This window comes from Muscardinus avellanarius, assembly GCF_963383645.1.
Source record: "Muscardinus avellanarius genome assembly, chromosome: 2".
Lineage (NCBI taxonomy): Eukaryota > Metazoa > Chordata > Mammalia > Rodentia > Gliridae > Muscardinus > Muscardinus avellanarius.
This window is the reverse complement of record NC_137787.1, coordinates 200,495,926-200,521,340: the sequence shown is the minus strand read 5'-3', so window position 1 is coordinate 200,521,340 and position 25,415 is coordinate 200,495,926. Positions and strand designations below refer to the sequence as shown.

General features: G+C 54.2%; 1 protein-coding gene across 1 annotated transcript; it reads left to right on the top strand.

The window, feature by feature from the left end:
• RAB20 (RAB20, member RAS oncogene family) lies at positions 1-23,726 on the top strand (the record flags this gene model as incomplete). Its single annotated transcript, XM_080689837.1, has 2 exons — positions 1-172; positions 23,194-23,726. The coding sequence occupies 2 exons, from the start codon at positions 1-3 to the stop codon at positions 23,724-23,726; spliced, it is 705 nt and encodes a 234-aa protein (XP_080545963.1).
• Positions 23,727-25,415: the final 1,689 nt, after the last annotated feature.

The window sequence follows — 25,415 nt, the reverse complement described above, 5'->3', positions numbered from 1 at the left end:
ATGAGGAAGCCGGACGGGAAGATCGTGCTGCTGGGGGACATGAACGTGGGCAAGACGTCGCTGCTGCAGAGGTACATGGAGCGGCGCTTCCCGGACACGGTCAGCACGGTGGGCGGCGCCTTCTACCTGAAGCAGTGGCGCTCCTTCAACATCTCCATCTGGGACACCGCAGGTGAGGCCCGCCGGGGCTCCGGCCCGCCCGCCTCCCCCACGCCTGTCCGGCCGGCCGCTCGGGCTGTGCAGTCCAGGTGACGCCACGAAAGCTCCCGGCTCCAGGGAGGACCTGCCGGTCACGCTGGTGCCCAGCGCGTTCCGTCGAGCTGCTACCTGCGACCGGACGCAGCCCTTTGCTGCTGCTTTAGCGTTTTCAGTTCTTAAGCACCCTCAGGAACACGAACTCACCTGATGTTTGCAGCAGCCCCGAGGGCGAGCAGTGTTATTACCCCCCCCCCCCCCCACACACACACAGAGGAGCCCCGGGCGCAGAGCTGGCCCTCCGGGCCGAGGCAGGAGACCGGGAAGTCTCTCTGGAGTCCCCTGGCTTCTCCTGCAATTCACTGTTCTCTCCCCGGCCCGATCTTGGCTATCCTGTGTCTCGTGGTTGGGGATGATCTCCATTAGAGGCATCTTTAAGATAGGTGTCGGATTATTTTTAGTGTGTGTAGTATTTGTGATTTGTGAATTAGATGACCTTAATTCAGCTTGTCAGTTTAACTTTGCAAAACCACCCTGGCGGTTATAGTGTTATAACGAACTATACATCTCCTCCCCTTGAAAAAGCACAGGATACCTTAGGTAAGCTTGGAAACCGGGACGTACATTTCCAGCAGTGTGAGTTTCGGACTCTGAAACATTCAAGTTCTGGCTGCTTTTATGTTAGTACTTTAGAAAGTGATATACCCGAAGGTCTTGTCCGGAATTTCTAAATTGCTCTCTTGGGTGCACCGTCTGCTGAATGAACAAGATCATAACGAATTCCCTATTAAAGCTGAATTAATGAAGTTCTCTGGCATACATTCTCTGCTTCCTCCTCTCTCTTGTCTGCGCTGATGGTGTCGTTTTTGTTACAATGGTAGTGAACAGACCCACTCATTTATTTACAGTCTCGGGCAGTTTTCCCAGGTAAAAGCGTGCCCCTGCCTTCCCACAGTCTCTGCTTGTCTGACCTCCGGCCCGGCTGCGGGGCAGTTGCCCCGAGCGCCTTTCTCAAGCTGTCTGCCTCACATTGAGCTTTTGCTAAGGGGGTAGAACAAGTTCAAGCCGAGCCACAACCCTGAAGCAGTCACAGTCCTCATCTCTCGTCTGTCTGGCCCAGAGCTGTGCCCCTTTGGGTCTTTTCTGGAATGGCTGGACCTCCCTGCTGTCCTTGGTGAGCCAGGGGTTCCCGCAGGATCCACGTTGGGGTCGCTCTGGGGCCTCACAGCCGCTGCCCTTGAAGCTGACTTGTCTGAGTGGTGAGCGTTTCGGGGCAGGCACTGGCCGTGGAGGCAGAATGGGCTCCTGGGTGGAGGGGGTGAAGCCGACTTTCACCCCGGATGCTTTCTTCATCAGCACCCAGGACATGCTGCCTCTGGAGTTGTCACTGAAGGGTTTGGTAATACTGGTGACGTCCTCCGTATCTTGCCGGGATCTGGGGGCAGCGACTCATTTCCTGGCTGGCTTGGCGGCTGCCTTCCTGTTCCTGGAACCCTGAAAGTGAACTCATGTGGCTCCCACAGCCGGCAGGGTGGGGGCTCCTCCACATTCCTGACCTATGTGCACATGCTCAGGGCGACCAAGGTCCAGCGTCAGCAGTGGCCAGGCTACCTCTGCCCTCCCTGCAGTGACCGTGGGCACTTGGAGGGAAAAGAGAAGTAGGAATAGATACTTTCTCTGGGTTTCATGTTGGAAATCCAGAAGTTACCTTGAAGGCTTGCTCCCCACACTTTTCTCCAGTGCATAAGTTTTCCTAACACCCCTGACGGATGCAGAGTTTGTGGATCTCATTGTAGTTTTTTTTTTTTTTTTTTTGGTGGTACTGGAGATGGAACCCAGGGGCCTTCTACCTCTGGGCTACACTCCCAGACCTATTTTATATTTTTATTTGGAAACAGGGTCTCTTAAGCCAGCGCAGCTGTCTTCGAACCTGTCTCTGCCTCCCAAGCGTGGGGATTACAAGCGTGTGCCACCACGCCCGGCCTCAGTGTAGTTTTTGTAGTGGAGGCTGGAGGACAACGCTGGCTGGTGTTGAACAGTTCCCTGCTGCCTTTAGTAAACAGACGGGTGGGTGTGGGCACAGCCGTGTGGACTGCAGCAGGGTACCTGATGAGAACAGTGCAGAACAGGGTCAGTGTTTCTCTTTTACTCTTGGCAGAAACAGGAGACCCTGTACCTGGCTGGAGCCGCAGCTGGGTGGGTGGTGGAGGGGCAGGGTCTGGCTGGCTCCTAAGTGCATTAGTTTATTCAGTTCCTTCAGAGGCAGAGGGGCGGCTCCTGGAAGGTGAGTGGCCAGCCCATCTCCTTCCATGATACCCTGGTCACCCGGCCCTCGTCAGTAGGTGGACAGGTTCATCAATCCAGGCACGAAAGGAGCTTGTCCACAGAGGAGACAGAGCCCCAGCAGGGAACCAGCAGGGCTAGCGCCACGCTGCTCTCCGCTGCTCTCTGGTGTTTAGGCTCCAGAGAGGGAAACAGGCAGGCCCGGATCCCGCCCTAGCCTCCTGCTGAAGAGAACACAGCAAGGTGAGAGAAAGTGACCCTGGGCAGTACATACCCCGGAAGGCCATCCTTCTCAGCTGCAGTCCCTACTACTGGCGTGGCCTCTGACTCACAGTCAAGAGCCCCGGCTCTGCAGGTCCCCACACCTCGGCCTCCAGCCCTGCTCAGACACACACTGAGCTGCTGCTGTTGAGGGTGGGGTCTTGGGATGGAGTATATTTAGCGTGTGGAATGAATCCAGATGTCTGGAGGCAGGACAGTCTGTGATAGGCACAAGAACTGTCCCTGCACATGTCCACGTCCCGATGTCTTCCAAGAGCCCCGGGATGGCCGACGCCCTGGCCTTAGTCCTTCAGAGCACCAGCAGAGGTTGCTCGGCTGCCCAGAGCTTTCTCTGCAGAGCGGGCTGTGGGGCCCGGTGGCTCCACAGCACGCACACTTGTGGCAGTCTACAGGACAGAGGCCCAGTCAACGAGACCCTTGTCTACTTGGTCAACAGCTCTTCCTTTCACATTTTAGTATAAACGGCAGGAAAAAGCTGAGTCACGGCTCCAGCTGGGAGCTTGGGAATCTCCCCGAAACCCTCCACTTCAGCACTGTGGGTTCCGCTTCCCGCAGTGCCCCGCCTGAGTTTCCAGTAGCAGCTCCTCCTCGCCTGAGGTCTCGCCATGCGCCTGGAGCACCCGCCTCTCCACCTGTGCTCCCTGTGGCTTTGGGCATTCCTGGAGATGCGGGTCTCCTCGGGGGCTCCCGCTGCCCCTCTGGTTCATTACCAGCAGAGCTGGTACTTCGTGTGTCTACGTTTCTGTTCGAGGCAGCTGGGCTCTTCTGCCCGAGCATTGCCAGTTCACACCAGCCACAGCAGCTCTCCACCCCCAGCACCAGCCACTGTGCTTGGTTAGTACTGGGTTTGCTGCCGTAACAACATGCATTGTCTTACCGCCTGGAAGTCACAAGTCCTAGACGGGTCTCTCCCTCTGGGCTGAAACAAGGCATCGGCAGAGTGACACTCCCTTGGGATGAACCTGTGTCCTTGCCTTCCCAGGGCTGGAGCCTCCTGCACGCATTTCCTGCCCGCTTCATCCTCCACCCAGGGCCAGCTGTGGCCAGACGAGCCATTCTCACGTGGACCCACTCTCACCCTGACACTCCTGCCTGCATCTTCCAGGGATGGGCATGGCTGTGCACACCTGTAATCCCAGTACTTGGGAGGCTGAAAGGGAAAGATCGCAGATTCGAGGCCAGCCTAGTCAACTAGTCAACGTAGTGACACCCTCGGCAACTTAGCAAGACCCTGTTTAAAGTTGTTGTTGTTTTTTAAAAGGGTTGAGTGTGTAGCTTGGAGTAGAGCAACTGGCCCTGGGTTCAGTCCCCAGAGCAACAACAACAATACCACCACCACCAACATGGTAGTATGTTAAGAGACCCCGTGGCTCGGGGCCCGTCTCCCAGCACAGCTCCCTGTTCAGGGCCGGCCCGTTAGCAGTCCTGTCTCGTCCACCCGGAGCCTTCAGCTCCTTGCCACGCGGCACCGCGTTCCTGGGGCCTAGGGCCTGGGTGTCTTGGGGGCCGCTATCCTGCTGGCCACGGCCACTGACTCTGGCCACGTTGCCTCACCCTGCCTTGGGAGTCAGTGAGCGCCGGTGGGCCAAGTTCTCAGAACAGTGCCCGGCAAGAGGAAGTACTGTGTAAGCGTTTGCTGAGTCCCCATTTGCCCCGGCCAGGTCCTTGGAACCATAATTACCAGCGGCAAGCATGTCAGAGGGCAGCAGGCTTGGGTGGCCCCCAGCAAGTCATTTCTATAATAAATGGGAGGTGGGAGACAGGAAGTGCCCGTGGGGAGCAGCGGCCAGCGTTGGGGTGAAAGTCCCTGCAGGTGGTGTGGGGACCTTAGAGGACCTGGTTGCGTTCAATTCTTCCTCTGCCGGACTTAAGTAGGGGGCCCGGTGATGATTGGCAAAGACTAATTCACATAGGGTGTGTGTGTAGGGGAGGGTGCTGGGGATTGAACCCAGAGGCATTCTACTTTCAATCTACACCCCACCCTTTTTATTTTTGGTTTTGAAACAGGATATTGCTGGGTTGCAAAGAGGCTTTCTAAATTGTCAAGGCTGGCTTCGAACCTATGATCCTCCTGTCTCAGCCTTCCAAGTGCTAGGATTACAGGTGTGTACCAGGGATCAGTGTAGAGTCAGTAATGGCGGTGGAGAACGTGGAACCAGGGGATGGAGGGCTGCGGGTTTTAACCGGCTCTCTGAGACTAGATGGGCTGCGGAGTGTCTTGAGGTCTTTGCGTGGCGATGCCCAGCCTGGCAGTTGGCATTGATGGGTGGGCAGAAGACCATCTGGTAGATTGCGTCCTGCCTCTGTTGACCAGGGAGTAGGGGCCTGCCTCCAGTTGTATACAAAGCTTTGTCGGCACAGAGCCACCCGCGGTACCTCAGGCTCCAGCTGCCCCCGTAGTGACCACGGGGCTCAGAAAGCCAATGCCTTCACCACCTGGTCTTTGGCAGGAAAGGCTTGCTGGCTGACCCTGGGTCATAGAAAGGGGAAAACACTTCTCTAAAGTCTGTTAAATGGAGAAACACCCCAAAGGACGTTTCAGTGATGGCAGGAAACGTGCCCCGCTTAGACTCCGCACAGCTCTGAGCTGAGCCGGAGTGAGTGCCAGGCCTGGGTTTAAGATTAACCGTGCTCCTACTGAGGAGTACTTTGGAGAAGTTCAGGCTAGGTTTGGGGCCTGGATGCTTGTCCTGCGATGCCTGTGCTGTGGCTGGGCCAAAGTCCTCTTCTCCTGGGGCTTTGAATTGGGCCTCTGGGCGCAGGCGCTGCTGAGCAGAGCTCCTCCTCCTCCTGGACCAGGCTGCTGGCCTGATGAGTGTGGGTGTTAAGGAGGGAGGAGGAAAATGCGGGGTCTTGGGTTCAGCGGGAACAGAGGCAGCCATGTGCCCGTTAGGGATCCCAGAGCACAGTGGGGCCTCTGAACGGTTCCCCGTGGGAGGCTCAGCCTAGAGTCGGCTGTGGACACCCTGGAATGCTGGGGCATATTAAGGGTCATGTGTGGGGGTGGATTCAGGAGACACTGGGCCAATCAAGGGCAGCCATGCTTGTTAACTAACGCTGCACTCCCACTGGAGGCTACTGGACGATGATTCTTGCTTTGCTGTCTCGACGTGCTCTGCGGGAATAGGAAATCTATGATTTTTTTGGGGGGATGGAACCCAGGGGTATTCTACCTCTGAACTACACCCCCAGCCCTATTTTTTATTCTTTATTTTGAGACAGAGTCTCACTAAGTTGCAGAGGGCCTCACTAAGTAGTTGAGGCTGTCCTTGAACCATGATCCTCCTGTCTCAGCCTTCTGAATGCTGGGATTACAAGTGTGTGCTCCCATGCCCAGCTGGAAATTTATGATTTTAAATCCAGCTCATCCTTCTTTGCTCAGTGAGACTTCAAATAAGACTTCCCTCTCTACACACATACATATACACACAGGCACGTGTTTAAATGACAGCTTACGGCCATGCATTTTGGCACATGCCTGTAAACCCAGTACTTGGGAGGATGAGACAGGAGGGTCAAAGGTTCATAGCCAGTCTTAGTAATTCAGTGAGATTTTGTTTTAAAATTATATATATATATATATATATATATATATAATCACCAGGGCTGGGAGTATAGCTCAGAGGTAGAATGCTCCTGAGTTCAGTCCCCAAGACCCCAAGACCTCCATCGTGTGTGTGTGTGTGTGTGTGTGTGTGTGTGTGTGTGGCTTCATCTCTCTCATGAGAGATTGTCAGGGCCCACCACCTGTGCCCATGGGCCCAGGCTGACTCCACATCTGTGGCCGCTTCCACATGCTGTGTCCACCTGACGCCAGCTGCTGACTTTCTGCTGTGAGCGAGCCCTGTGGGGCCTCTGGGGTCCTGCTGCTCCTGGGCTCTCCGTGCTCCCTGCTCAGCCTCCTCACACTTCCTTGGACAGATGCAGTGGCGTTAGCTTGGCAGGCGTCCTCTTCCCTCTGTCCTCTCCGCTGGTGATGCAGACCCGGCTGTGTCTAGCCTTCGGCGTGGCTCCCCTCAGAAGCCTCTCTCGGCTGCTGCAGCAGAGGAAACCCTCTGGCTCTCTCCACACGGGCAGCGTGACCCTGTGCCACCGCAGGTCGCCTCTCATCTGTTCTTGTCCCTGCTCTGATTTACAAACCTGTGTGTTTTAGTCACCTCTATGTTCTGCAGAGAATCTGTCTTTTTATTATGAGATATATCTATCTATTTATTTATTTATTTATTTATTTTTCTGGTATCGGAGATTGGACCCCAGGGGTGTTCTATCTCTGAGATATACCCCCAGCCCTATTTTATTTACTTATTTTGGAACAGGGTCTCTCTTAAGTTACAGAAAGCCTTACTAAGTTGCTGAGACTGCTCTTGAACCTGCGATCCTCCTGTCTCAGCCTCCCAAGTACTGGGATTACAAGCGTGCGCCACCACGCCCGGCTCTGAGAAGCTTTTGGACTGAGTTTTTGTTCAGTGGAATATTGAAAGCTGTGGACAACATTAGAGACTGCAGTGCGTGGCTTTATTTCCTCAGCGATGTGTTGCTTCTGCGGGACAGGGGTAGCGACACCTTATCATGGGTCGCTAACTTTTGAAAGTTAATCTTTGAAAATTCCTTAGCAGCTGGTCATAGGCCAGTGTGTGCGTATTCAGAAAATACTGGACTGTGGCATTCATTATATGGTGTCCTTAATCCTTTTGGAAAATCTTGATTTCTTTTGAGTTCAATATCATTAAAAACCTATTCAAAGGTGAAGGATAAGACACCAGGATTTTGCTTCTGAAAGGGTGGAAAAGATGTATTTGTCCCTATTCTGCCAACTACTTACAGCTGGACCCCTTGAGTGTTTTATACACGAAGCAGATACCAGGAGATTCTTAGAGGTGGCCCTCCGGGCCTGAGCGAGGGCAGGGTGCTGAGTTTGCTGGGCTCCCCTTTTCTCGTGTCTAATACTTGGAACCCGGGGTGCAGGGTTTTGAGGTTGTCTTCATCCAAGTCCATTTCAGCACTTAGTAAGAACCGGGCACTTTCCAGAGCTGGCCCGAGGCAAGGTGGGGGCAAACTTGGTCCCTCACTGGGCAGCAGGCACGTCAAACAAACAGCAACCAACCAGCTAGGAAGCAGGGCACCCGCCGGCTCACTCCCTGCAGCTTTCGTGAGAATCCACGGGAAGGCAGAAGTTTCTAGAATGGTAGCCAAGTGGCCTTATATATGCAGCTCTTGACTAGAATGGCCTCTGTTAGAAGAATTCCCAGTATCAGCCGTGACTTCTTATCTGCTTTCTGAAGGAGGGGGAGGGCTTGGGATTAGCTTTCTGCCAGGGATGGCTGATATGGACTCCCCAGCGTGGGATGGCCACGTTTCACAAATGCTCAAAGCTGAGTCTTAGAGGCTAGTTCTAGAGAACTGCCCAGGGTCCACAGTTGGACCTGCTGTAGTGTATCTTTGTGCAGCCGCGCCTTGGCCCTGCTGGGAAGACTGGCGACTTCAGTTAGAAGGTTACATTCTTTGTGAAAATTCCTTTGCCAGAGCACTAACTGGGAAGAAGAGAAGGTTTTTAAAAAGAGCAACAAAAGACCTTTCTTTCTTAGATGCTTCTGTCTTTATTGGTAACACTGCTTCCGGTGGGAGTAGGGGTGGAAAGGAGGGAGTTGGGTGCTGGGGCGCCAGCCTCTTCCCGGCTGAGCGCAGGCCCGTGTACGCCTTGAGCACACGGGCCTTTCTCGCCCCTCCCCACCCCTGAAGTAACGCTTGCACCTGTTCTTTGTTATAATAGGACACTTCTTGTTAAAGAAAAATGGTTTTAAACTTCCTTTTGAAAGTTAATCTTTGAAAGTTCAGAAGTGCGGACACTGCTTGGCATTTGGAGGCTGTTTTAAAAAGCAATCAACTTCCCCGGAGGCGAGGCTTTCTGGCTGGGAAGTCAGGGCACCGTGACTGGCGCAGAGTGACATGTTCTCAGGGAACTCCTGCTCCTGTGCCTCCTTCAGTAAATGAGTCATGGTGGACCACGATCCATGTTGCCAGGAACGGCGAGGTTGCTGCGGTACATTTGCTCTTTCCTTTGTTTCTGAAAGCTAAAGTTGCCCTTATTACACATTTTTGGTAAGTGCTCATTGGTAGTTAGAATTTTCCTAAGTATTCCAGGACGCGGAGAACTTCCGGGTGGGATGTTTTCTCGAGAAGCTCGCGGCCTACTTGTGCTTAAATGAATAAATATAGACCGAGGCTCTTCACAATGCCAGCGTACAGTAGAGATGCCCACACGCTGGGACCGCGCTGGTCTCCAGGAGAGAAAACCTTTGGGCGGCAAAGAATGTAGCATTCTCACTGAAGCTGCCTCACCTGCTCTCTCCGCCTCTGTACTTTGTGGGCCGTTTTCCCTGTTGATTTCTGAAAGGCCTCACTTTTATTAGCAGCAGCTTTGGGCATCGGGAAGTGTTCCTGTAGCAGATCTACACTCGGCTTCTTGGGGCTGGGACCAGGGCGCGCCGGGCGAGCGCCTACCACCGAGCCACGCCCCAGCCCCTAGGAGAAGCATTTCTTTGTTCCAGGTTACATCTGAAGAGCTTACGGTAAGAAAAGTCAGTTGAGTGTCCTGGCCATGAAGCTTTTTAGTGGTCAGCTCTCACGAAGGCCTGTGGGATCGTGTCGGTCACGCATGCCTCATCCTTACAGCCTCCTGAGACCGAGGCTCCCTCGAGGACTCTGGACAAATCTCGGCCGATGCTCCCTGGCACCTACTGTGTGCAGGAGGCCTTCCCCTATGCGTAGCTCATGGATCCACTCAGGGCCCCTGAGGCGCAGTAGCAAGGTTACTATGCTGAGGGCATTCACAACGCCAGGAAGCAGTTGGCTTGGGAGGGAGGTGAGTGGGGTCGGTTGCCGCAAGGCCTTTGCACACCATCACCAGACCTTGGTGCGTCCTTCACAGAGGTAACATCATTCTACAGGGAGAGCGGGAGAGCGACCCACTTGGTATAATGAACGTAAGCCAGGGCCTGTTCTTTTTCGCGGGGCGTGCCTGGGAAGTGAGAAAGTGCAGCAGCTTCCAGAGCGGTGAGTTACAATGAGCTCCAACCTTGAGGCCTCCTGCCTCGGAGCCCAGAAGATGGAGGCATTCCTGTGCTTGGTGGCGTGGCACTTTTCCCTTGTAGGATGACAGGAAGCTGCTGTCTGCAGTCTGCTCCTCACGGCCAGGGGCGTGCACACGCGTGCACCATAGGCGATCTGGAGGCAGAGGCGGGGTCCACTCCCGACCTTGGCTGCTGTGCTCCTGGGTGGTCTTGATAGAGAAGGTGCCCATGGGTGCCTTCCACTTGTCTGCTCCTCGTGAGAACAAGTCCTGGAGAAGGAAAGGGCTTTCTGTTGTGCGGGAAAGCTCAGTGTGTGCTGCTGGCCTGATAGAATTGGGAGACCCTCCGTTGCCATTCAAACCATGGTTGTTTGGAGTGACGTCAGTAGGATGACGGAATGGGATACAAGGAAAGAAAATTACAGACCCAAATCGCTTGAACTTGAGTGGGGGTGGAACCCAGGGGCATGCTACCTCCAAGCTATACCTCCAGCCCTAGGTTTTTTTTTTTTAATTTTTATTTTGAAACAGAGTCTCACTGAGTTGCAAAGGGCCTCACTAAATAGCTGAGGCTATTCGTGAACCATGATCCTCCTGTCTCAGCCTCCTGAATGCTGGTATTACAAGTGTGCTCCACCACGCCCGGCTTATTTTTTATTTTGAAACAGGGTCTGGCCATGTTGCTGAGATCTCACTAAGTTGCCAAGACTGGCTTTAAACCTGTGATCCTCTTGTCTCAGTCTCCCAAGTACTGGGGTTAAAGGTATGTATATCTGGTTGATTTCAGAATTTTTGCACTGTTAAATTAATAGTTATGCCGGGCGTGGTGGCACATGCTTGTTATCCCCACACTTGGAAGGCTGAGACAGGAGGATCGCACAAGTTCGAAGCCAGTCTCAGCTACTTAGCTTAGCAAGGCTCTCAGCAACTTAGTGAAACCCTTTTTCCAAATAAAATATAAAATAGGTCCGGGAGTATAGCTCAGAGGTAGAAAGCCCTGGGTTCCACCCCCAGTACCACCAAAATAAATTAATTAATAGTTATGTCTATGTATATCCAGGTAGTTCCCCAGCATCTCCAGTCGGCATTTCTGAACTTATAATGCCCATCTGTCAATAGGTCAACTTCAAGGAGCTTTATTAGAACACACCCCATCTGTGAAGCGGGAGATGACGAGGCCCCGGAGTCTTCGTGAAGCCCCGTGTCCTCAGGACTGTCTGGACCTGCTTCCTGTGGGCAGGGACACATTTGCTCCCTGCGTATATTTCTTAGAGCATTTTGTTTCATGGAGAACAAAAAGAGTCTTCTGTTCTGGACTGCAAAGGTGTTAGCAATTACTGGGGCGTTTACTAAATGAGGTACTCCAGATAAGATCCCATTCTGAATAACAATATTTCAAGAAAATCCTTTTAAGATTTAAAGTTGTTTTCTTAATGTGGTATTTGCAGTTCAGTCCTGGCTTTGAAACAAGTTAAAACTTGTTTTAAAGCTGAAGCGATTTAGTTTCCTGTTTTAATAAACAGAGACTTTAGCAAGTGACTGAGCCTTTATTTGATAATCTCATTTTAAAAGTAATAATCACAGAACAACGCAGTGTCTATTGAAGGTAAAGGAGATTGGCGGCTCACTAGTATGTTGGTATGAGAGAGCCTTTGTTTTTAAGGCTAAGTGTGTTACATAAGTGTATTTTCTTTGGGTCCGCATCTGTTTCTTCATATCAGACTGCTAAAGACCATCTCCTTCCTTGAATATTTGATTTCTGTCATTAGGTTATTCTTAGTAAATCCATGCCTGAAGAGCCTGCAGTAACTTAATAAGTAAGCTCCAGTTATTACTATATAACCTTGGTTCTCTTGAGAAGCCCAGTGAGTCACCAGGCGGGTCAGCTTCCGGGCATTGATTTGGGTAGAAGTACACTGGTGTGGGCATTTCAGTGTGAGAGTGAAACAGTGTCCCCCGAAACCCTGGGCTGCCTCAGCACAGCGCCATCCCTCGTCAGCTGGGCATCGTCGTGGGCTCAGGCCCCTCTCAGGTTGGGGCTGGGGCTGTGTGCAGCATTTGCCTGCCGATCCAGACATGCCGGTCCAGACATGCAGTGTCGAGAGTCATTCACGGAAGATCACTTTATCACCCATCATCTTTGCCGTGACGTGCGGCTGTGCGGCCCGTCAGCGGCCACAGAGTGTTCAGAAGGAACAGAAAACCCGGGCAGCTGCCTTAGATGCTGGGTTTAATTTAGGAGCGTGTTTGTTTAAATACTAAGCGGATCTCCCCCCTTCTGGTGTGATTGGCTGGTTTATCTTGAACTTTAGTTCCTCCTCCTGGCGGGAGGACCTTGATGTCTCACAGGACAGCAGGGTCTTCCTTTTAAACCCAAACTGTTAACACCGGCTGCTGGCTGCTGGCCTGAGGTCTTTCATGTTTACGTGGTGACAAGTGACAGCGGTGGCTCCTGCCTCACCGGGGCCACTGCTGAGGGCCTGGCCGTAGGGTCTACACCTGTGAGGTGGGCATTCCCTGCCCCGGGGCTGGTGAGGCCGCGCTGGGGAGAAGTGGCGCGCCGGCATCTGCCTCTGGGAGTGGTGACAGTTGCCAACTGTGGCAAGTACAAGGAGCAGTGACTGGCCATGGGGAGGACCTGAAAGTGTTGGCTGTTTTAAAGTTACCAATGTGGCGGCACAGGCTTGTCATCCCAGCATTCGGGAGGCTGAGATAGGAGGATTGCAATTTGCGGACAGCCTCAGCTACTTAGTAAGCCCCTTTGCAACTCAGTGAGACCCTGTTTAAAAATAAAGAATAAAAAATAGGGCTGGGGGTGTATCTTGGAGGTAGAATGCCCCTGGGTTTTATTCCCACTACTGCAAAAATAAAAATTGGAAATTACTGATACCAACTGCAGTCATTTTAAGAACTAGAGTATCATACGTCCAAACTAAGCACCTGGTGCCGCCGGGCCTGCCGGTGAGGATGTGCTCCTTCCTGCTGAGCGAGCTGGGTCTCCCCAGCTCCTGGCCCACGCGGGACGCCCTCTCTCCGGTGAGCGGCGGCTTGTCCTGGGCTGCACATGGCTTCGTCTCTCTTGGACACCTCCGGTGGTTACCGCCTCTCCTTGTATTTCTCAAGCAGGACACAGAGTGGGGCGTGGGCGCTCCATTGCTTCTCGGGGGTGTCAGATGAGAGCTCCCGGTCGGCACCTCCTTCCTGGCCTGTGCCTCCCTGGCTCAGGAAGAGGCGCCTTGGCTCCGTGGTGCAGCACATGGCACAAGGCTCCTTACGCAAGCCCGGTGTCACCTGAGCCTCCTCAGCCACTTCTCCTTTGCTGTGGTTTACCCAAGGTCACGACCGTGGGCCCTTCCTCCTGCGGTGGGGAGGAGGCCGAGGGAGGATGGGAGAAGCAGAGCTCCCTGGCTCTCCCGACCCTCCGCGTCACGTGGAGTCGGAGAAGGGGAACTTTGACTCTGTTAGCAGATGGCTTCTGGCCCCGTCGGGGAGGTGGAGGCCCAGTCCGGCTCAGCTGTGCCTCAGTGGGCGCGCCTCACTTGCGGAGGGGACAGATCCGCAGGGAAGAGGAGGCCCACGCTGTGCCAGCCCATTACCCATTCTCCCTCCGCCCGGAGACGCGCCTGCCCCGCTGCCTGCGAAGCCGTGCCCTCCCGGCTCCCTGGCTGTCTGCACCTGTCCCTGCTCCTGGTGGGTGCCACCTCCTGGGCGCATACAGCTGTCGCTCCGCTCTGCCCCGTCTCACGTGGCATCTGCAGGAGTCTGTGACCACCCGTCTTCCTCTGCCTGTCGTCCTCGTGTGTCTCGCTCCTCACAGGGACACCATTGTAGTTGACCAGGTTTCCAGCTAGGTCACACCCGCGGGCCTGGGGGGTGAGGCCGGGGCCTGTCTGTGGGGTCACGGCTCACCCCGTCGCACAGGCAGGACTGCTGTATTCTCTTTCCAGCCTGAGCCCCTGGCTCAAGCCTCTGCTGCTTCCTGAGGGCATGCCTAAGAGACTGTGGGCAGGAAGGAGTCAGCAAGTACTGAGTGCTGAGTTTAAGTAATCAGAGAGACTGTGGCGTGGGCTGGGTCCCAGAGGTTGTGCAGCCAAGGAGAGGGCTGAGCGTGCGGGGGGGTGGGGGGGTAGTGTCTGCACAGGGGGTCGCTCTGGGTGGGGAAGGCTGCAGGGGGCCGTGGCGAGGGGTTTCAGTGTTGAGCCACAGGTGCTGCCACTGGGCTCAGGCAGTGGTGACCTGGATGAGCACTGAGGTGTTGGGATGAGTTGATTGGTGAGTCCTAGGACCAATTACCTGTGAGGAGGCATTACCACGCGCTGCCATCCAGGGCTGGGCGGTGGGCCTGGGGGTTGGGCGCTGAGGGTGAGCTGGGATGAACCTGGGAAGGACCCCAGGGCCCAGCTGCTGCTGGGTGAGGGAGATGCTCCGGGGCCTCTGAGCCTGGCTAGTGGATTCTGAGCACCGACGGGTGGGGAGGGCTGGTTTTGAAGGCTTGATGGTGCTTGGCAGCGCGTGCAGTAGAAGCCGTCAGTAAGCCACCGCCGAGGCTGGGCTGAGAAGAGGTGTCCCCTGTGTGGCCGTGATTCTTACTTGGCCACTTGCCTGAGGCCCAAGGAGTTGCAGGGTTGCTGTCCGGCCCTCTCCCTGCTGCTGCAGAGCCCCCTGAGCCGTCTGCTGTCCTGCCCTAGCTCAGCACTACCTAGGAAACCGAGGAGGTCAAGGAGGCTCGCTGGGGTTCTGCTGCGGAGACCTACAAGGCTCTTAGAGTCCTGTAACAAGGAAAGGCAGGGCAGCCGAGCGCCACCTGCCGCTCTAGGGAGGAGGGTCAGCCCCAGGTCTCTCCAGTGGGCCTCCTGGTCCACAGCCTTCGCCTCTGTGTCTCCTCTAAGGCCTCTTGTTACTGGATTTAGGGCCCATGGTGCAATTTAAAAAGTTTCCTCTCTGGAGCCCGTCCTTGTTGCATCAGCAGAGGCCCCTTGTCCATTTGCAGGTTCCAAGGATGAGGGCGTGCACGTCTTTGGGGCCATGTGCAGCCTGTGCAGAAGGGTAGAAGGTGTGGGATTTCCTCTTTTATGGGACAGCCATTAAGAGTAAAAGAGAAAGGCGGGGAGAGATCACTTCAAAACCCAGGAACAACTTGGAATTAATTTTTTTTTTTTTTTTTTTGGTGGTACTGGGGTTCCTGGAAACCCTTCTACCTCCAGGCCACACTCCCAGACCCATTTTTATATTTTTATTTGGAAACAGTGTCTCTTAAGCCAGTGAGGTTGGCTTCGAACCTGCGTGATCCTCCTGTCTCTACCTCCCAAGCACGAGGATTACACGCGCGCCACCACCCACAGCTTAGTTAATTTTTATGGTACTGGGCATTGAACCCAGGCCATTCTATTTTTTTTCTTTCTTTCCTTGTTTCTTTCTTTTTTGTGTTACTGGCCTTCTGCAGAGGGACACACGGCAGGGTGTGCGGCCTTGGGCAGGACTTCTTTTCTGCTTAGCCAGAGTTCCTCCTGCTGTGAACCTCAGGCCCCGCAGCCGATGGGATGTGGTCACCAGGTTACAGTGACACCTCCTTTACCGGGCACCAATGCAAGTATTAATCCCATCCACAAATAATGCCCCAGCCCACCCTGACACTGTTGGACCACACCAGGGACCCCGTGGCCTGCCTAGTTGGCTTGTGCCGGGAACAGCCCCCAGGGGTTGGTGGTGGCAGTGGCTAGTTAGCCTTAGGTCTAGAGACCTCCAGTGTGTGGGGGATTCTCAGAGCAGGCCTGTTGGTGGCACTGTGGGACCTTCACTGCTGGCCCCTCACTCTCTCTATTGCTGGGTGGGGACTGTGCCCCGCAGGGCCTCAGCCTACTCAATTGCTTTCATGAACTGGGGAGTCTTGACCACGGTCTAGGGTCCATGGTCTAAGAAGCATTAGAAACTATATATATATATATATATATATATATATATATATATATATATATATATATATATTTGTCGGTACTGGGGATGGAACCCAGAAGCATTCTACCTCCGAGCTATACCCTCAGCCCTATTTTCTATTATTTATTTTGAAACAGGGTCTCACTGGGTTGCAAAGGGCCTCACTAAGTAGCTGAAGCTGGCTTCGAACCGCAATCCTCCTGTCTCAGCCTCCCAAATGCTGGGATTATAAGTGTCTGTCACCACGCCAGGATCAGAAGCATTAGTATTTTAAAAAGCAAACCAAGGTGTGGGGCACATGCCTGTAATCCCAGCGCTTGGGAGGCTGAGACAGGAGGATCATAGATCCGAAACCAGTATCAGCAACTTAGCAAGGCCCTCTGTATCTTAGTGAGACCCTGTTTCTGAATAAAAAAATAGGGGTGGGGGTGTAGATCAGAGGTAGAATGCACTTGTGTTCAACGTGCAGCACCCCCCCACCACACACACAAGCACCCACCTCCCTGCCCAGCGTTCAGAATGTGCAGGCGGGTTGCATGTGATTTCTGCCAGCCATGCCTGCCCAGTGCCTGCTCAGTGATGTTAGACCATTTAAATAGAAACCACAGGGCTGGGGGGGGGGGGAGAGCCGGGCTGTGCTCAGTCCTCCAGTGGGAGGCCGGTCCTCTGCTGACTTCTGTTTCTTCTTGTCTGTGTCTGGGCCATTTTTCAACTTTGCTGTTTTGCATCCAACAGCCTGATAAAGCCAGTGCCTCTACCACTGGGGAGGGCGTCCTCCAAGAACGAGAAAGCTCCAGGGCGCTGGGTGCGGTGGCGCAGGCTTGTGACGCCAGCATTCGGGAGGTGGAGACCGGAGGATCGCAGTTCACCCACAGCCTCAGCTACTCAGTGAGGCCCTTCTCAACTCAGTGAGACCCTGTTTCAAAAAATAAAACGACAGCTGGGCGTGGTGGCGCACGCTTGTAATCCCTACGCTTGGGAGGCGGAAGCAGGAGGATCGCGCAGGTTCGAAGCCAGCGCTGGCTTAAGAGACCCTGTTTCCAAATAAAAAAAAGTATCAAATAGGTCTGGGAGTGTAGCCGGAGATAGAAGGGCTTCCAGGAACCCCAGTACCACCAAAAAATAAAGAAAGAAATAAAATAAAAAGACTAAAAAAATAGGCCCAGGGGGTATAGCTCAGAGGTAGAATGCCCCTGGGTTCCATCCCTAGTACTGCAAAAATAAATAAACAAACAAATAAATAAATAAAAGAAAAAGAAAGCTACAGGGAACCAACCAGCCGCAGAAGTGAGCAGCCAGCCCTGGGACACAGTTTTCAAACTAAACATACTGATTAAGAGACCCAGGACAGGCTGTCCCGGGATGGGGGAATCTGTCCTTGGTCTTGGGAGGAATTTAATTCACGATTTACTCTAAAAACACTTACGTGGGGCTTAACAGGTGGCAGGACATTCCACGCTTAGGAACGGGCCACTTTTCCTACCCACCTTTGACAGGTGCTAAGCGCATCTTAGCCATGAGCAACAGGCTCTGAGTGGCCCAGTGACTTGCCCAGGCTCATGGCGGGATTCCAAACCCAATCCAGGCTCTTTGGAGAGCACCCGCTGTCCCCCTAGAGCGGCAGGCGGCACCTCCAGGGTGGTTCCTAGCGCACTATGGACATTCCAGAAAGAAGGTCACTCCTTGCTAGTGCTGAGTTCCTGGAGCGCACCCACCAGGGACAGGCTTCCTCCTGCCAGAGGATCCACTCAGGGCGCCGCTCCTTCCTGTTGGGAGGGTGTTGACCGGACTCCCTGGTGGCCCGGGGCCCCTGTGCTTGTTGAGCCTTCACCCCTGTGTGTCTGTGGCTGCTCCATTCCTGCCTTGGTTTCCCCCTGGAGGAGTGTGGGGAAGCCCGCTTCCTGCGTCTGTGGGGGAGGCACCATGCGCAGTGGACCTGGAGTACCTACGCTGTGCTGACCTCACTTGCGTCCGTCGCTGGCCCTGGGTTTCCTGTGCCCAGAGACAAACCATGCGGTGCCTGTAGCAATGGTAAACTGGTGTTCCGCCCAGCTCTGGCTTCCTCCTGGACAGAACTTAAATCACACACCATGAGTAGGGTTAGCACCGTTGTGTTTTTAGACCTGTGAATCTGAACCCAGACCTTGGCAGGTGGACCCACCTGCCAGGGCCCGTCCACTTCCCGCGCCAGCCGCTCTGGACCCACCGGTGAGCAGCCAGGTTGGAGGTTGGTCCCGCAGCGTGCCGACCAGATGCCGGAGCTGCTGTTATAGATTCTGGTGTCCCTCGACCACCGTGCTGATCAGCATCCACGTCTGACTTGTTGGCAACATAAGGCTCAGCACATCATGTCTGGCTGCACTTCCTGGACCAGTTAAATTCTGACCCCTGCACTCGGGGCAGTCGCGAGGCCGCAGCCCCTGGTGGGCAGCAGCCACAGGGCACTGGCCAGCCCGGCGTCGCCGACCCGTTCCTTAGCTCGCCCACCCAGCTGTGTTGGCCACGCGTGAGCCAGCTGGGGTTTTTCTTTTTTCTGTTTTGCTCTGTTTCTGGGATAGCCAGTGGTCTGGCATCCCCGGAGCTGATCTATAAGACCATTTAGTTCTCCGGGGAAGCCCAAATGAAGGAGACGGCCAGTCTCCCAGAGCTTCGGCTTTGGAATGGATATTTGAGGGACCCCGGCTTGGGAAAGAGGGCAGGAGGGACAGCTGGTCTGTTACTGTGTGGAAAGACTCGGAATCGCCCAGCTCACGCTCCTCCTCGTAGACAAGGAAAGCAGCGTTCCGCGGGGGGGGCCGCGTCTGTAGCCGGCAGCAGCAGGGGCTGACTTCTCAGCTCAGCGCACATTCTCAAGCTTCTGGAAGACTTATTAGGAGTCTGGATTAAACTGCCCGGCGAATTCTGCAGTGCGGGGCGTGGCAGGTCAGGGCTCAGGGACATTGCCTTTGGTGCGTGAGATCCCAACCAGGCTTGCTCTTACAAACACAGAGGGCGCTTTTTCTTTTTAAGGCAAACAGAGTTATTCTAGGCGGAGGCCTTAACACAGCATTCTCTTTGTCCCGAGTGAACTCTGTAACAGAGACTTGATAAGGGCTCTTCGGGTCGGTGGCACGTCCCTGCTCCTGTGAAATCCGGGCGTGGGCGCTGATGACATGCTCGGAGGCTGTCTGCAGGAAGTCCCGGCTTGTGGCAATGTTGAGGAAATGTTGCTTTCTGTTTCCTTCTTCCCTTTTATTTTCCCTGTGGTGCTGGGTATTGAACCCAGGGGAATCTACCTCTGAGAGACACCCCCAGCCCTATTTTATTATTTATTGTGAAACAGGGTCTCACTAAGTTGCTGAGGGCGTTGCTAAGTTGCTGAGGCTGGCCGTGAGCCTGGAGCCTCCTGTCTCAGCCTCCCAAGTGCTGGTATTATAGGTGTGTGCCACTATGCTGGGCTCCTTTCCTTTTAGCTGAATGCCTGCAATCGCTTGTTTGTATAGACGCTTGCTCATGAGCTCCCTAGACAGAGAATGACCATCGCCCAGGGAGCAGCACCGTGAGGCTTCTGCCTGTTGGTGTTTAGCATGACTTGACCTGAAGTTTATGGTTAATAATTAATCTCAGAAGTGATCAGCGGGAGCTGGGGGAGGAATGCTGCTCCTGGGTGCTGGAATCCTGAGCATTCCCTGCTTGCAGGCAGAGGCTCCATTCCCCTAATTCCCCAGTCGTCTGTCCCAGGCTGGCTCCCCCCACAGAGGGACACAACCCCGACTCTGACAGCTCCTACATTCTGGCCTGCAGACCCGCTTCAGGTGCCTGCCTCCAACCCCTACCACACCCGGCCAGGTCCTGCCAGCCTCTCCCCAGCTTGCTCAGGGAAACGTGCAGGGGCTGTGCTGGGGGAACCCTGGGGCCAGGCAAGGTGGGCCACTGTGCGCCTCAGCAGGCTCCTCGCTCCAGGGCACACCCAGGGTGAATACAGGCCCCACTGCCCAGCCAGGCACAAGCACTCAGTATCAGAACGCAGCTGTTTCAGAATGGTTGAGGATAAGGGTGGAATTTGGTTGTGTGCCTTGGCCATTTGCTGAAAGTAGTGTTTTACTGATAAAGGGCACCATCTTGTATGCAGGTATATATGCAGGGGGTGCCTTCAACCCCTGCTCTGAAGATCTGGAGAACAAGGACTCTTCTTTTTGCATCAAGGACTCGTTGGCATCCGATCGGGATGAGTCCCAACCCCTTTGCAGATGCTGGACTTATTTATTGGGTACTGGGGATTGAATCTGGGAGCACTCCACTTCTGAGTTGTACCCCTAGCCCTTTTTATGTTTTTGAGACAAGGTCTCACGAGGTTACTAAGGGTCTCACTAAATTTCTGAGACTGCCCTTGAACTTACAGTCCTTCAGTTTCAGCCTCCCAAATACTGGAATTACATGCATGTGCCACCATGCTTGGCTGGCACTGGATTTAAATGCCTACAGCCACAAAGGCAACGATGTGTAAGGAAATACAGTCTTTAAAAGACCTTTAGGCCGGGCGTGTGGCGCACGCTTGTAATCCCCGCGCTTGGGAGGCTGAGACAGGAGGATCGCGCAGGTTCGAAGCCAGCCGCACAGGCTGTCTTAGGAGACCCTATTTCCAAATAAAAATGTAAAAATATGTCTGGGAGTGTAGCCCGGAGGTAGAAGGGCTTCCAGGAACCCCAGTACCACAAAAAAAAAAAAGACCTTTAAAAGTTACGATTGAGCTAGGTCAGGTGGTGCACACCCTGTAATCAGGAGGCTGAGGCCAAACACCTTAGAAAACATTGTCTCAAAAACAGTTCTGATTCGTGTGTGTTTCACTACGAGTGTGCTAAGTAGATCCAGGGCATGTCCAGTGGCTGCCTTGGTTTTGGAGTGAGGATACGACGACCACGTGGAGAAGTCATAAGAGTCCAAAGCATTTGTCACTGCCGTGGATGGCCGATGCCCCTTGGCCAATATTTATAATAAGACGAAATGCAGCGAGAGGCCTGGTGGCTCTGGCCTGCTTCGAGGGGCTGCTTCCTGAGAGCACGTCCCATGTTGAACCAACGTGCGTGGATCCCAGAGGGCGGAGGCTCGCAGGGCCTTGTGATGGGGACTCCCGCTTACCTGCCTGCGTGTGTGTGCACCGGCTCCGGGGTCGCCCGCTTTCACTGGATTTGCTCCTCTGTTGGAAAGCCTATTATTAGTTGGCTTTTCTGTTGCTGGGCCAAGATACGTGACAAGCACCACTTAGAGGAGGAAAGGTGTGCTTGCTCAGCTCTACAGGCTCGCTTCACGGTCAACTGAGGGGGAGGCAGGCACCTCCGGACACGGTGTGGCGGAGGCTGGACACAGGGTGTGGCGGAGGCTGCGCGATCTGGGCAACTGGGAAGCAGCGAGCTGGAGAGGAAGGGACCAGGGAAAGGCACAGCCCCCCGCCCGCCCCAGGGTCCACCCCTCAGCCACACCCTGCTCCCCTAGGCAGCCACCAGTAAAGCCACTCAAATCTCTACCAGGACGCCGGGCATGGTGGCGCATGCTTGTAATCCCCGCGCTTGGGAGGCTGAGACAGGAGGATCGCATGTGTTCGAAGCCAGCCTCAGCTACTTAGTGAGGCTCTCAGCAACTTAGTGAGACCCTGTTTCCAAATAAAATATAAAATGGGTCTGGGAGTATAGCCCAGAGGTAGAAAGCCTCTGGGTTCCACCCCCAGTACCACAAAAAAAAAAAAAAAATCTCTACCAGGGCGAGAGCAGCGATTCAGTCACTCACCTCTGAAGTTTGTTGCATTAGCCGGGCATGGTGGCACTCACTTGTAATTTCAGTACTTGGGAGACTGAGACAGGAGGATCTGGGTTTGCGACCAGCCTCAGCTACTTAGTGAGTCCCTCTGTAACTTAGATCCTGTTTCAAAATAAAGAATAAAAAATCAGGCTGGGGGTATAGCTCAGTGTTAGAATGCCCTGGGTTCAATCCCTACCACCACACACAAAAAAATTGTTGTTGCATTGAAAACACGTGAGCTTCCCGGGGGGACAGTTCCTGTCCAAACCTTGACAATGAGTGTCTGCGGAGGCTGTGCTGCAGGGGGAGCTCACAGAAGAATGCCATAGAGCCTGTGACACCAAGAACCACCGAGAATAGAGACCTATGTAAATAGCATTGTGTTTGAACAGCTTTTTTTTTTTTTTTTTTTTGGTGGTACTGAGGATTGAACTGAGGAGTATTCTACTTCTGATCTATATCCCCTGCCGTTATTTATTTATTTATTTATTTATTTATTATTTATTTATTTATTTACTTAGTGGTACTGGGGATGGAACCCAGGGGCCTTCTACCTCCGGGCTATACTCCCAGACCTATTTTATATTTTATTTGGAAACAGGGTCTCTTAGACCAGCTGAGGCTGGCTTCTAACCTGCGCAATCCTGCTATTGCAGCCTCCCAAGTGCGGGGATTACAGGCGCGCGCCACCACGCCCAGCTCCCCCACCATATTTTTATTCTTCATTTTGGTGGTACTGGGGTTCCTGGAAACTCTTCTACTTCCGGGGAACCCTTCTACTTCTGGGCTACACTCCCAGACATATATATATATATATATATATATATATATATATATATATATATATATATAATTTGGAAACAGGGTCTCCTAAGCCACCGTGGCTGGCTTCAAGCCTGGGCGATCCTCCTGTCTCCGCCTCCCAAGCGCGGCGATTACAAGTGTGCGCCACCACACCCGGCTTTATTCTTCCTTTTTTTTTGTGTGGTGGTATTGGGGTTCCTGGAAGCCCTTCTACCTCTGGGCTACTCCCAGACCTATTTTACACTTTTTTATTTGGAAACAGGGTCTCTTAAGCCAGCTCAGCTGGCTTCGAACCCGCGCGATCCTCCTGTCTCCGCCTCCCAAGCGCGGTTTATTGTTCATTTTGAAACAGGGTCTCACTAAGAGAAGGACCTCACTGAGCAGCTGGAGCAGGCCGCAAAGCTGCAATCCTCCTGTCTCAGCCTCCCACGTCCTGGGGTTTTCGCCACCAGTCCTGGCAAACAGCTGCCTTTACAATGCCGGAGGAGCGCAGCCTTTGCTCAGGAGGCGAGCTGGGACCCAGCGTGTCCCTGGCTTTGAATATTCCGGGTGGTGTGTGGTTCCATGGTGTAAAAGCCGCCTCCTGTGCAGGCGCCTGCAGCTCTTGGCTCAGCTCCCACTGGACCGGAGCCCTGGCCAGTCACCTGGACTGGCTTCTACCTGGACTTGGGGCCCTGACTGATCATCTGAGCTGGCTGGCTTCTCCCTGGCACGGGCCCTGCTCGGTCGTCTCCCTGGTGCCACACAGCTGGCTCAGGATTCTTTGGGGGCAGGCCGGGAGCTCCCAAGCAGCGCGGCAGGTGGGCGCATGGCGAGAGAGGGATAACCTCGCTTTCTTCTCTTCCCACCAGGGCGGGAGCAGTTCCACGGCCTGGGCTCCATGTACTGCCGCGGGGCGGCCGCTGTCATCCTCACCTACGACGTGAACCACCGGCAGAGCCTGGTGGAGCTGGAGGACAGGTTCCTGGGCCTGACGGACACAGCCAGCAAAGACTGCCTGTTCGCCATTGTGGGGAACAAAGTGGATCTCGCCGAGGAGGGGGCCGCGGAGAGCGGGGACAAGGAAGGGCCCAGCCCCGGGAAGGCTGCCGGCGGCTCTGTCTCCCCCAGGACGCCGAAGCAGGTGCCGCCGGGGGACGCGGTGGCCCTTTATAAAAAGATCCTGAAGTACAGGATGCTGGACGAGAAGGACATGCCGGCCGCCGAGCAGATGTGCTTCGAGACCAGCGCCAAGACCGGCCACAACGTGGACCTCCTGTTTGAGACCTTGTTCGACATGGTGGTGCCGCTAATATTGCAGCAGAGGGCCGAGGGGCCGCCGCAGACTGTGGATATAACCAGCTGTAAGCCACCCAAAAGGACCAGGTCTGGCTGTTGTTCCTGACCCGCAGAAGGACCTGCTGACCCTTGGCCTGCCCATGTGGGGTCAGGAGGGAGCACGGCGACCAGGGCTTTGCTTCATAGAGCCATGCAGGGCGGAGGACGGCGGTGGGAAGCAGGCGGCATGCGCGCAGCAGAGCCAGGGCATCCTGTACCACCTGGCCAGCTGCCCTGCGCGTCCCTGGCCGCCCGGCTCAGTGTGGCTCTCGCCCTTGCACGGGCGCCCCTGGGCACTGGCCGGGGACCTGCCCTGCGCCCTCGCTGGTCACCACGGCACGCACCTTCTCTGCTTGCTGTGGTTCTCAAACATGTCTACACTGTGACTCATCTGTGACCCCCCACTTGGTACTTGGAACTTGATGCGTTACAATGACTCTTAATATATACAAGATCAGTGCCTGTTTTATATTGGCTGAAACAATGTGGTTTATATGGATTATTAAAAATGATTTTTTGGGAAAAAACCTTGGTGTGGAGACAGTACTGATTTGGATTTAATGGAACCCCTAGGGCCTCCCTGCTGCCGGGGGAAGGCACTGGCGGTGGCTGCGGGCCTGGGTGACACCTCTCATTTTTTGAAGTCACACCAAAGCCTGGCATGGTGGCCTATAATCCCAGTACTTGGGAGGCTGAGTCAGAATGATCACAGTTTCACGGCCAGTATGTGATAACTTAGGAGACCCTGTTTCCAAATAAAAATTAAAAAGGGCCGGAGGTGTAGCTTAGTGTTAGGATGCCCCCAAATTCTATTCCCAGTACAATAAATAAATAATACTTAGGATTAGTATACAAGAGATCTCAATGACTTGAATTCCAATAATAGCCGCCCACACTGACCACTCTGGTCCTGCTCAGGTCTGCTTGGGGACCCCGTTTCCGAATCAGAAGCCCTTTGCACCTACGCTGTGGGTGGTGAGGGACACTGACCTTCTAGAAACTTCCAGACAGAGGAGTCAGAGATGGCAGGTTCCATGTTCTCAGAAAATGTATTTGTTTATATTATTTATTTTTATGGCACCAGGGACTGCACCCAGGGGCATTCTACCTCTGACCTATATCCTCAGCTCCATTTTATTTTTTTTATTTTGAAACGGGAGTTTCACTAAGTTGCAGAGGGCCTCTCTAAGTGGCTGAGGCTGGCTGCGAACCTGCGATCCTCTTGTCTCAGCCTCCCTGCTCCTGGGATTATAAGCCTGTGCCACCACACCTGGCCGTATTCTCAACAGTTTACTGGAGCCGGAGCGGGCTGGAGCTGGGCTGTGCTGAGCAAAGAGGCCAGGCGAGGCAGAGGCCAGTGGAGACATGCGGGGGGCCATGCGGGCTTGGCTGTCTTTGGGGGTGTTTGCTGATTTTGTCAAGGCCTGTGGTCTGGATGCGGGCTGCTGCGGGCGCGGACTCATCTTCCTGAGAAGCCAGCATCGCTCAGGGGCGAGGTGGGGCCTGCCTGTGAGCCAGGCCCGCAGTGAGCCTCCTGCTGCGGGACCCCAGGTCCACACTCCACTTGCCCAGCGGCGACCCGTTGGAGACGGACTTCCAGCAAGTCTGATGGGCACTTACCATCCTGTCGCTCCTGTCCAGCCATGCAGGGGCGGTGGTTCATTTGCTGTCCATGAAGGGCACCGTCTCTACTAGATCCAGGAGGCAAGATACCCATGGAGGCCCTGGGGCTTTCTTTGAAGCTACAGAAGGAGGA